Source organism: Lepisma saccharinum, chromosome 8, assembly GCF_977018435.1.
Source record: "Lepisma saccharinum chromosome 8, izLepSacc3.1, whole genome shotgun sequence".
NCBI lineage: Eukaryota > Metazoa > Arthropoda > Insecta > Zygentoma > Lepismatidae > Lepisma > Lepisma saccharinum.
Window position 1 is genome coordinate 23,146,231 of NC_139236.1, and position 13,748 is coordinate 23,159,978.

Sequence of the window (13,748 nt, forward strand, 5' to 3'; positions counted from 1 at the left end):
TTTGCCGAAGATCGTCCAAGTCTTGTACTGGTGTTTGGTACACGAGAGTCTTGATGTATCCCCATAGAAAGAAGTCTAGTGGGTCAAATTAGGGGACCTCGGTGTCCATTGAATAGGTCCTTCTCTTCCAATCCAGTTCTGTGGGAAATGGTGATCGAGGAAGTTTCTGACATTCCGTGCATAATGTGGAGGAGCCCCATCCTGTTGAAATTTGTATCCATGTTTTATATGGCGTACAGCGTAATATTCCAACATTTCCAAGTGGGTGTTTCCTGTAACTGTATCCTCTTGAAAGAAAATAGGCCCGATCACAGAATCATGAGTCAACGCACCCCACACATTTAATTTGGGACTGTCCCTTTCATTTTCTACCATGAAGTATTGATTTTCCTCACCCCATATCCTGCAATTATGCCTATTCACTTTACCTGATGTATGGAAAGCTGTTTCGTCAGAAAATGCTACATGTTTTAGGAATTCATTGTTTTCATCAATGCACGATAACATTTCAATAGCGAACTCCTTCCTTCAAGGTCTGTCATTACAATTAATTTTTTGAACGAGCTGTATCTTGTAAGCTCTTATCTGCAACCTTTTGTGTACAATGTCATGCACAGTTGATCGAGAGATTTGAAGTTTTGTACTTGCCCATCTAATCTATTTTTGTTAGCTGCATTGAAAAGCTTTCTCCCTCCTCCCTCTTTCTGCCTCCACTTTTGCCTCACTCACACGTTTCATGCCACTGCCTTCCCTACACAACACAGAACCCATTTCCAACAATGGAATGACGCTCTGGTGGTTCCTGTCCATATTCTTGTTTGAATTTTCTCTGTACAGGAGACATGAATTCAGCAAACCAAGAACAGCACTGAACTTTCTGACGCACTGGAAATGAAGCCATTTTGCTCACTTGTAAACAAACGTGAAGCGAATGCACTCTAGCAATTTTGCCACCTTCCACCATTTGGTGATAAAACTGTTGAGTTTCTCTTTCAGACAAAGAAAACCAGATGATCCTATCACTATTGGTTACCCAGATAATTTAATTTCTTATTGGTAGATATTTATGCGGACACACTGTACGTAAGTGCAGTATTTAAATCAAATTTTTGGATCATAATCACAATTTTCAAACCAAAATCTCATTTTTACGTAGTGTTTTTGATCCGATTTTTCACCACTATAACACCAAAATTAAATTTATTTACCGCCTTTGAACCCTAAATTGACTGTTTTCCATTTTGCTTTTTTATTTACCAAAGGGTATGCCTCTAATGATACAATTGGAGTGGAATAATTACATAATATTATTAATCAATATTTAAACAACTTTTAATTGTTACAGTTTTCAAGCATCAGTATCGGTTTATTGGTTCAAAGTGGTATCTCCTCAGCCTTAATTATAACTGTCATTTCAACACAAGATCCATTTTTAATATTATGAGGGGCAGTCAAATGAAAACTGAACACCCACCATGAAACACATTCCTCGCAAAAGTTGGCAACACTGTTGTTACGTATCGATACTGCCATCTGTAGGGTAGGATAAATGCATAGTGAAAATGCACAGGTCCACACAGTTGCTTCGTCATTGCTCAGGAGGTGAGCGTAGTGAAAAGTGTGTTCATCCAGCATTGGAAATGGAGGCAAGCAAAGAAGAGCAGAGAGGTGTGGATCGTTTCTTGGTGACTGAGGGTGCTGGAACACGCGAAATTCGTCGTCGCATGTCTGCAGTGTATGGCGAACACTGCATGTCCCTGACAAGTGTGCACTAGTGGCAGAAGAGATTCTGCGAAGGACGCACATCACTGCAAGACGATCCGCGCCCGGGACAGGCCTATCAAGCCATTACGCCTGATGTGATTGCGAGGATCGATGGTCTGATCCAGGAAGACCGACGAATCACTGAGGAACGCCCATCCCCATACTGCCAATCTGGTGAGGGATAAGCTTCAGACATCTGGCTGGGAAACTCTTGAACATCCTCCATACAGCCCCGATATTTCCCCATGTGACTTCCACATTTTTGGTGACCTGAAGAAAGACATTCGTGGACGTGGGTTTCATTCAGACGAGGAAGTGCAACAGTGGGTGATGTTGTGGATCCATCAGCGACCTACCTCTTTCTACAAGACTGGAATTGATCGTCTTGTGTCCCTAACTAACTAACTAACTCTCTAGCCTTCTTAAACCCAAAGGTTCATGGCTGCAGCAACACAGGCCTTCCATCTGTCCCTATCTTGAGCAAGTTCTATATTCTCTTTGCCATCCCTACCGATTTCCCTTAGGTCCATCTCAACGTTGTCCCTCCATCTTCATCTTGGCCTTCCTACAGGTCTCTTACCATCAGGTTTCCCAACAAGAATCCTGTAAACTCCTCTTTCCTCTCCCATTCGTGCCACATGGCCTGCCCACCTAAGTCTTCTTGATTTAATTATTCTAATAATATCTGGGCATGAATACAAATTATGTAGTTCTAAATTATGTAACCTTCTCCACTCACCTGTCTCCTCATCCCTTTTAGGTCCAAATATTTTCCTAAGGATCTTATTTTCAAATACTCTCAATTTATGTTCCTCTTTCAATGTAAGGGACCAAGTTTCACATCCATATAATACTACAGGCAAAATTACGGTTTTGTATATTTTAACTTTTAGTTTCTTAGATATTAAATGAGAAGACAAAAGTTTATGAAGAGAGAAGTAACATGCATTTCCTGAATTAAGCCTACTTTTTATTTCCTCTTTAATATAATTTTCATTTGTTAATATTACTCCTAAGTATTTGAATTTGGAAACTGGTTCAAACGAGTTGTTATCAATAATTAGATTTTGATTATTACCTAACACTTGGTTTCGGCCTGTAAGCATATATTTAGTTTTCTCTTTGTCTTGTCTCCCATTGGGATAAATGTCTTAACACTTGTGGCAATTACTTTTGAATAAAACAAACTCCATTGTCACTTTGTAGCGGGTGTATGGTTTTCATTTGACTGCCCCTCATATATTGGTGAAAAATGCATGATAATTTTGAACTTTGCATCATTTACAGGATAATTTACACTCAATCACTCAATGAAAATTTTGCTCTACATATGAGAAATCTGGACTCTGGAAAAGTATCAACCAGCATGGGTGATCAAATTTGTTAGTGATTTATTTTACTTTCTTTTCCAGAAATTTCACAGACAGCACTCTTCCAAATTGTTATCAGTAATACATTTTTGTTGTTTGATATTTTTTATAACCAGTTGACCATAACTTTTGAACTGCATGAATGATTCTAAACAAGAAATTTTGTTATTGAGAATCTAGTTGATAATGTACTTGCCAACAAATATCATCATGTATCTCCTTTTTTCCCTCCATACTTAAGGGGCTGTCCCTAGCGCCATCGGCACCTCACTTTGGTATTCCATTGTACTCTGAGAACACATCCATGGATACAGGAGTAGCTTCCTCACGTGCTAGTTTCTCCATTGGCAAGCCAGAAAGTGAATGGAAGTCTGTCTGTTTTGGCAGATGTAAAGAATTTGAAATCATAATCTCCCTTCCCACTTCAACAGACTTAGGACTGTCAGATGCTACTTGCAAGTGCTGATAATTTCTGAACAACCTCAAATGTAAAAGAGTTACCCAAGTTTCTGTGTAATATTTAATTTTAATTTGTAATTCTATTTGGATTAGAATTGAAATATGATAGGGCAGACCCCAAGTGTAATTTATCAATCCATGATAAAAAAAATACCAGTTTTTGACTACTTATTTTTTAATATTTCTTGCAAGAACCATCTGGTGTGGTTAAAAATTATGATTTCATTGTTTTAAAGAAAAGCAATCATCACAAAAATCAATTCATTGAAAATGTCAAAATTATTAAAAAAAGACATATAATTAAAAGTTCGATTAAAAACAGATTATGAAAATGTAAAAATGTTCATTAGAAATCTACTTAACTTAAAAACGTTACAATTAACCATGAAAATATGATTGTATGATTCTGCAATTGCAAATTTTTCATTTGTCCCAAAATTCAAAGATCCTGTATTGGAAACAAAAACATTAGAACACAACCATAAAATTTGATCTTAACACAAAAAGTAAGCACAAATATATTATAATATTTATAAATTTAACACTAGCTTACATGAATATTTAATTATGCAACTGACATTAAAGAAAAACTAAGACTATCTTATTTACCTGAATTCCATTTTCAGAATAGGATGGTCGTGAGTTGTCTGTTTGCAGATAGTGTAAGGTTCCTTAAAATATATACTTAACCTGCTAGAAAACAATCTATGTCTATGTACATAACACCTTATAATTTCTTACCAAACTGTAATCTTCTTCAGGGCACTGAATCCTGTGGATATGAATTGACCTATAAAGAGAAATACTTGTAATAAACAGAATAAACTGAAAGATACTAATATGTCTACCTGAAATGAAGACAAAATGCACAATCCTGCAACACTGCTAACCTCCAGAATTGCTTCTAGTGTTCATCTGGAGATCGGCCACTCTCTCCCTACCCACCAATCCCTGGAGTAGGACCCGCTCTGAAGGTGAGCACTGGATGTTCCGAGACATTATCAGCTCGCAGGTAAACACCCTGTCTTTTTTTCAAATAGACATCCTAAAATAACAAGAAAAGAGATTGGAATGTTATTGAAAACTCACCACAATACTCCTGGTACATCCTGCGATAGAATTTAACCTGAAAAAGATAAGAAAACTTGTAGTAAACAGAACGAACTGAAAGATACTAATATGTCTACCTGAAATAAAGACAAAATGCACAATCCTGCAACACTGCCAACCTCCAGAATTGCTTCTAGTGTTCATCTGGAGATCGGCCACTCTCTCCCTACCCACCAATCCCTGGAGTAGGACCCGCTCTGAAGGTGAGCACTGGATGTTCCGAGACATTAACAGCTCGCAGGTAAACACCCTGTCTTTTTTTCATACAGATATCCTAAAATAACAACAACAAAAATTGATTAAAGTAAATATAAAATATGAAAGAAAACATAATTACTTATCTTTGTACAAATCCTTCCTTGAAAGTAGAATGGCACAGCTGGGTCCTTCTTGTTTCAGACATCTGTATCCTAATCATCTGTTAAGTACCCTCCTTTTAGAACCTGGAATGGAGTGGCACTCTTCTGTGTATATTGCTTCACTATACTCATAAAGTACAGCCGAAAATACGAGGGTTGTTCAAGTCAAACTGGGACTTTTGACTTTATTAAATAAAAGAACTAATTTAAAGGAGTGTAAACTGCATTTATATTTCGACATACTCCACTGCTTCGTTTATACTTATCCCAGCATTTAACTAATGCCTGGAAAGCTTTGGCATAGAAAGGTTTGTCAGTATGCCTGAACCATCCAAGGAGACCTGTGGGCTGAGAACCACCATGACCGTACACCCATCTTTGAATCGTTTACAGACTGCAGCTGAGCATCTCATCACCATACTGAGCTTGCAGTCTTCTGTTGATTTCTGCAGATTTTACATCTTTGTTCACAATAAACTTAATCACCTCACACCATTCCATGTATGCACTAACATTGTTGTCTGCCATTTTAATTAACAATCAAGGACTGCCCCCCCCCCCCCCCCGACATGTGCACCACCTGTCAGTAATATGACACACTACCCACTTACTAAAGTCCCGGTTTGACTTGAATGCCCCTCGTATAATATTTTCCACTCATTATGTTTCTAGGAAGCACAGAAGAGAACCAAACTGATGAAGTATTACAACAGTGTAATATCAAGATATCTCCCTAAGCCAACCTCTGAAGCTGTTAGATTCACTATTTCATTTGGGGTATTTATATTTGTATGACCTTATCATCAGTTGTGATTCTGTGGCTCTGCCAATGCTGATTTTGACAAGGAATTGGTATTTGAGAAACTACAGTATCTAAACTGACTGAGACCAGCTAAGTGACTCTTTATTGGGTAACTCAGGACCAACATGTTGAGTTTCTTTCCCAGACATCTGAACCAGTCTGTGCTACAATCCATTTCAAGGAGCTCCCCTTAATGCTGGTTTAAAATCAAAACTTTTTGGGTTCTCACCAGGAATTAAACCTTGCACCAAAGGCTGAGTGTGCTGTTCATTTGACTGCATGTAAACTCATCTAAGATAAATAGACAGATTAAATTATCAAGTGCTTGCTATTGCCTCACAGTTACATGTAGTGATTGTATTGAAAGATGGCTGGAGCATGGTGTTGATCACATTACCTTCACAATTGGTCAAGACTGAATGTGTCGTGCCCTACGCTTGCACCCTTTTCTCCCCATATGACTACATGGCATGTTCCAATGTGTATGACTTTTACCTGTGGCATATAAATTCAATAATGTTCTTGTTACTATACAAAGCAGTTTAATTTTTGTAAGAGTAAATATTTAGTTCTCATTAATCTTTAGAGCATATTTATGCTTAACAAGATATGAAAATGAAATGTAAAATTTACAGCTTCTTAGACACCAAGTTTTTTGGTAGTATGAATGTTGAAATTTTGCACTGTATATTTAATTTATTGGCTTGCTATTTACACTGTCTACATATAACTGGTTTTATCATTTTTCCTTACTTATCACCTAATTAATATTATATGAGAAGATCACATTCAACAACATTTTACATTTCTTATACTTTCTTTACTTTGAAAACAAAGTTTCATATCGAAATGCAAGTTTAACTGATATATTTTTCTTTGTTATGACCTATCACATTCACTGCATCATCCCTTTCTAAACTAAACACAAAGGCAAACCTTTCTTAAAATAATATCAATAAGGCAAATGCGTAATAAACATAATATCAGCGAAACTTGAAAACTAAAAATACTCTGTCTGCAAACAGATAACTCATGGCTTGAATACTGGATGCTCCTCACCTGAAATAGAGAATCATGTTCAAAGTAGAAATAATTGTAGCATATATTCTTGCAAATTTCTGTCATATTATCGTTATATTATAAATGTTCTAAAATATTACCAGTGGCAAAGCGTGCTGTCTCTGGAAGGGTATGCACAGGATGGAGCAGGGATTGGGGGGGGAGGGAAGATGTATTTTTTTTTAACAGTAGTACGTTAAAATATAGCCCCTAGAAAATAAAGTATAACATATTGCCTGAATCTCATCTACTGCTGTTCGAGAAACTTGGGATAGGGATTGAAAAGGATAATGTAGTGATTAATGCTCTCACATTATAATCAAGAAGCAGAAGGTTAGATTCCCCCTGGAGGCATTGGTTCAGATTCTACTGAGGATAAAGGCGCTTCTGTCTTGAAGGTCAGAAAATAGTGACGATGGGACTCGAAGTTCTGACCAAAGGCCATTCTGTGAGGTCCTAGCCCTCTTACATTTCTTATATTGAAGCTGCTCGTAAAAAATATTTGCTACTTCAATAACAGTATTGTAAATGTTTCTCGCATTAAAGAAATGGATCACTTGATCGTCACTTAGCATTTATTTCTTTTTAACCCTTCAAGCCGGGAGTTAAATACCCATCAGCCGCTGTGACAGGCGGTAATTTTAAATCACCAAAACAGCAATTTTCGCATAATGTCACAAAATTTGCACATAATTTCATGTAATTGGAAAGAAAACCAACAGATAGCAGCACATTGCAGTCTATTCTTGAGTTACATGCGTTTTCGTTCATGTGGGAAAACAATAGATGGCAGAATATGCATCATTTCTTCACTATTACACGGGACGTATCGTGTACGTCGAACCGCCTCTAGAAGCACTATGAGAGTCCGTACACGTGTACGTCGAACCGGCTTGAAGGGTTAATGCTGACCTCTGCGGTGGATTGGTTATAACAGCGTGCCACAACAAGGGCCTGGGCATAGACGTTCTCTGTGAGTGTCCCTTCGTCAATGTCATCATATTATCGCTCATTCTCGTCTTCCCAATTAGACAAAAATGGCAGAAAGCCAAGTAAAATATACTAAATCTATCAATTAATTATTTCTTTTTAACTCTTTTATGCATATAATTCTTCTTCAACACCCAACTTTTTTAAAAATTATAATATGATTTAGAAAATGATGAAATTCTAAATGAGAACATGGACACCTTTCTGTGTAACACACCGAGCAGAAAATTTCAGTAACATGGATTTCCTCTATGCGTTTGCATTGTACTTTGCCCCATTTTAAAAGTAGCACGTTTCCAGTTATGTCACTAATCGTGAAAGGAAATTTCGCCTCAATATCCCTTTCCTCAAAGAAATAAAATAGTTCCCCCCTCTGAATCGAGATTGGTGTTGGGCATATACAGCAGCTAACACTTCGCGAAAAGCGGTTCCTCAAAAGAGCTGAAAGCACCAAACTTAACACTGGTAACAAACTTGCATGCATTATTTGCAGTTAGAATTCTAATAATGCCTACTTTGATAGGTTAGGAGGCCAGGCTTAGTGGTGTTAGCAACACATTTTCGCTACATGTTAGCAGCTGGGTGTGCTCCGCTCCCGGCACAGCTCTGAATCTTCCATGGAAATGCTGCTTCAACAAGCTCTGTGCGTCCACTGCCGGCTTCGTCACGTGCTTGTACACGATCGGCATTCTTTGGAAGTCAGGGAGAGAGGGTAAGAGAGAGAAAAGAGGCCTGCCTCTCAGTTTACTTTACAGGTGAACGTGAACCTGAAATTATGTTTTCCCGCACGAATCACATAGGTTGTTATGGGACTAGCTGAGGCACTCTCAGGCGGGCCTCGCTGAATTCGCAGATTCGGTTCCAGGCAGGGTTTCAAACTTGCGGTAATTATTGGAAGACCTAGAATTTCAGTTTTCTTTTATTTAGCATCGTTTAATGAAATTTATAAGTAATAAAATAATCCATAATAGACAAATATATTAGGGTAGGCCTGGCCTCTTAGGACAATTCACATATTACTATGAATTGGAAAATAAATCCAATTCATGAATTGTAAAAATATGTCCACAGATTCTTGGATGAAATACCACAGAGGGTCCAAAGTATAGATGACAGGTATCTGGTATAAAATTTTCCAGTATCTATTTTCAAGGCTACAGATAATCTGGATATTTGGATTACTCACGTTACCTAAATATCCAGACATTTGGAAAATGCATAATCCAGATATGCTGCACAAAGCACTGATAAATAATTATCCACTATCACAATATCTGAAATCTATTAGTAGATAAAATGTTCATATGTATTTGGACATTTGTAATTTATACCTAAAACGAGCTCTAAACTCTATGATTAATATCTGTTCTAGCTAACTTCCATGGCAGAGTGATTAGCACAGCTTGCTACCATGCCAGGTGCCTTGGGTTTGAATCCTGGCCTGGGCATGTGTGTTCTTCACGAGTGTCAATCAGTTTCATCATATCATCACTCATCTTCATCGTTGTGATTAGCCAAAAGTGTCAAGAAATGCGAAGTAAAATAAACCAAATCAATCAATCAATCAATGAAATTTGTAATTTCTCCAGAACAAGTTCTCCCAACAATTTTGTATTCCTTCCCGAATTCTGTTCCCTGTTCAGTCCCTCATGAATCTTCAATAGTATATTCAATCTTACGTAGAACTGTTAGCAAAAGCAAAAATGCAGGTTGGACCAGGACTCGAACCCGGGTCTCTGGCATTCCGTGCCATTGCTCTACCACTGAGCTGCTGAACCGGCCTGGCTTCGCCTGATTTTTTACTTCCGCTGTTTTGCCTGTGTACAATCGTCTCTGCCAGTGCTACTGCAGATATAAGATATAAATATTCAATCTTATCTGCAAACCATTCTTTTTGACAAAACCTTTATGGGCATCTGTCTGTAGAGATACAGTGGAACCTGGATTTTACATTTTCCTGCATTATACATTCAATCTTGATGGTACCAACAGAGGAGAATGTTATATTATTTCCCTAAATTTGACGTTTTCCTGCTTTCTGTGGGGTTTTTTTCCAGCTTGGTTCCCTTAGGGAACGAATAATCGAGGTTCCACTGTATTTGTATATAATTTGTAAATAATGTAAATGTAGTGATACATCACTTAAAATACTAAATATTGGTTCCAAAAGTTACAAACTTGTCAGCACAAAATATAAATTTCCATAATCTGCTTTCGTGCTCTAAGTTTTCTAAATAGTAGTACATTGAATGTCCAGTTGGAACATTTTGTGGGTTTTCTCAATAGCATTTCAGTAAACAGGATGTTGACCAATCTGGAAAAGTCAATAAAATTTTCTTTTTTCTGGGGAAATCTGAATTTTTTTAGAAAGTTTGGTACAGGGTGATTATAAAGTCTCTAAACATTTTAGTGATATCGTGACAAAATACATTCCTTTTGGATGTTATGTGAAGCTATGGTAATAGTAGAAGTAAGAACAGGTTTGGACGGACTTCACCTGGAATTCATAAATCCGGGCACCACAGGTTGGATATCAAGAATCTAGTCAACAAATTCAATCAAACTGGTATTATTGTGGATGAGGAACATCCTGGTAGGCCAGCCATAACATCACAAAATGTGCAAAGTGTAGCCAACTGTGGCTCATAACACGGTGGATTGGGGAACACCAAGGTCCTTACTGTACACCAACAGGATGGGGCACCACCACATTTTGCCATTATTGTTCATGATCACCTGAACGAAGTTTTCACTGGTAGATGGATTGGTCGTGCCTTGCAAACGGGAAGTTGCTCCCTCCCCCTCGACCTGACTCCCTTAAACTTTTTCATTTGAGGGATTATAAAGTCTAAGGTGTACAAGAAAAGCCCAGTTGAAAGAATGCATTATGGCCACAGTTGCTGAGATTGCACCAGCTATGTTTGAGAAGGTGTTTCTGGCTGTTGTGGATCTCTGACAACTGTGCCTAGACTTGAGGAGTGGTCACATTGAGTTATACTGATTTTGTGTCCTACTGTGATATATGTTTCAGTACATATTGTATTTTGTGCAATAAATCCTGTTAATGCAGAAATGTCTAGTGACTTTATAATCACCATGTATATTAATCAATTTTACCATAATTATGCCCTACTTCCTCTATAATTATGAATTTTTGGTAAAAGTTATTTTTTTGTTAATCCTTTGTATGTGAAAGCTGAAACAAACTGATACTTACTATAAATAGAAGGTTACATGTAAGTTTCTGAGGGTGTTTTCAACTAAAATGTTAGTGATGTTAAATGTATGTTTGTGTGTACATTAATTACTATAGCCACATATTTATGGTGAAGAAAATTCAAGATTTTGGTACAAAAACTGTGCACATTTCTGGATAAAAAGTGGTATATAAATATTCCTTTTCAGCATTAAATTAGTAATCATGACCCTAAATTTCATTTTAACTACACTTACTACACAAAATAAACATTTCCCTTCTAATAGCACGGCAGTGTAGTTGTCAGAGTATCATGTGGAAAGGAGTTCATTTTTGCATCTCAAATATTTACAGCAGAATTAATCAATTTTCCGTGATTTGCATAACCCACACAGGATAATTCAGACTTCAGAAAGTGTCACGCCTCTAAATAAACTCTAAATTTCGTATTTATGAGTGTATTTCGCATCATTTCGTGACAAAATATGTTGGGAATATGCACCTCACAACTTTAAAAAACATGAAAAATTAATATTACAATGTGTTATTTCACATTTTGTGTTTCCACCTGAAAAATTTAGTTCTTGGACTGGAAATGTTAGGGGATTTAATTTTTAAGAAATTGCAGACAGCCTAGTTAATGCTAGGACATTGTAATCATGGGATTCTGGGTTCAGATCCAAGTAGGGGCACATTTCATTGCTTTATATATAATCCCACTTCAAACTGTAGGTCCAGTCCTCCTTATGTTGTGTATGCATACATATACATCCAACACATAAGAGTGTAAGTGATTTTAAAATTTCATGTAAAATAAATGTTTTATAAATATTAGAGATAACATTATTAAACAAGTTCTATTATACTATAACCATGCAGCAAAAATTAAGATATAGGTTTTAACCTATATATTTCTTATTGTCTTGATTCCTATGTACTTCTTCTTCTTTTGTAACTAACTCACACATTGGAGATACAAATTACTAGTTAGATATCCTAGCAATAAATAATGTCCAACTTTATTGTTGAAACCAAACAATCAATATTTAAGGGAATGAGTGGTGTACACACACACAGTAACAATAAAAATGGAAATGCATATTGTTGGTATGCTAAAGTAAGAGAAAATAAGCCACCTCATTTTAAATATAATTTACCCATGCTAGTATTAATAATTTAATAAAGAACTAGATATTTATACACAAAGTAATTACCACATTTCAAACATGAAAATAGTTAACTGAAATCAAGATCAATTCGGAGCAGAATTACAATATGATACTCATATATATTTATTCTTTGCATGCCCTAATTTCACAAAATACAGAAAAACATTTCCTGATTTTTGAAAAAATAAAAATCTCAACTGAAACATCATCACCTTGTAATCAAGGGGTCTGGGGTCCGATACCCAGTGGAGGCACATTGTGGCTTTGATCCCACTTTAAGCTGTAAGTCCTGTCCAGATTAGCCTATCTGTGCATAAGGGGACTTAAAACTAACAAACAAATGGAACCATTTATTTACGTTTAATAATTTTATCAAATCCTAAGCTAAAAGTAAAGTGAATTATTTATATTTGCAAGAGAAAATAAATTGGAATTTTAAATAAACGAAAGGAAAAGGAAAATGTGTTGTGAACTTTAAAATGAAGAAGTAAACTTAGCAAAAATTGAATAAAAAGAAACAGATACTTTACTTTACTTATCTGTCCTCTTCTACCTTGCGGTGTAGAAGGATTGCCATCTGTCCCTGTCTTGCACTAGATCTTGCACTTCTTTCCAGTCGCTGCCCCTTACTTCCACAGCTCTCTTTACATCGTCTTCCCACACTTTTCTAGGTCTTCCTCTTGGTCTTGTCCCCTGCATTTTCACTTTGTAGACCGCTTTGGCTACGTGCATTCCAACCATTCTCTTCACGTGACCAAACCATCTTAGTTGGCTCTGTTCTACTTTCTCTAGTAAGGGAGAAACTCTCAAACAATTTCTTATGGTTTGATTTCTCACTCGCTCTTTTCTTGTCTTTCCTTCTATCTTACGCAAGAATCTCATTTCCTGGTTTTATACACTGCTAGTTTTGTTGACTTTGTTATTTCCTTTTTATTGAGAAAGTTTCTCTTCAAGGCATTAAATAAGCATCCTGCTACTTGTATTCTGCTGTTAATTTCTTTGTCTATTTTACCATCTTGCTGTAGTGTTACTCCCGGATATTTGAAGCTATTAACCTGTTCTAATTCTTGATTTTCAAGGTATATTTTATGCTCAACCTCTTCTCTTGCTATTATCATGGTCTTCGTTTTATTATTATTTATTCTCATTCCACATTTTAGGAGTTGTTTATTCCAAATTTTCATCTTATATTGTAGATTTTTCTCAGAGCTTCCTAAAATTAGGATATCGTCTGCATATGCAAAATGTGATAGTTGTGCTGGCCTCATGTTTTTATATCCCAGCTGTAATTTTTTACTTTTTTTGTTACATTCTTTTATGACTTCATCCATCAATATGATGAAATGGAGGGGACTGAGTATTCATCCTTGTTTCAAACCTCTTGTTGCCCCACCTAGTGGTTGCGTGACCTTGTAGTTGGTGGTGGGGCTTGCATGCTCTGATGATTTGCGAGGCTATACCAGCTGTAGC

At 36.7% G+C, this 13,748-nt stretch overlaps 1 protein-coding gene across 1 annotated transcript; it reads right to left on the bottom strand.

Moving 5' to 3' along the window:
- Positions 1 to 12,827: 12,827 nt before the first annotated feature.
- LOC145991702 (uncharacterized) lies at positions 12,828 to 13,160 on the bottom strand. Its single transcript, XM_083127760.1, has one exon. The coding sequence runs from the start codon at positions 13,158 to 13,160 to the stop codon at positions 12,828 to 12,830; it is 333 nt and encodes a 110-aa protein (XP_082983886.1).
- Positions 13,161 to 13,748: the final 588 nt, after the last annotated feature.

Coding starts and splice junctions, on each gene's coding strand:
- LOC145991702 (XM_083127760.1), bottom strand. CDS start 13,160: ATGAGATTCTTGCGTAAGATAGAAGGAAAGACAAGAAAAGAGCGAGTG.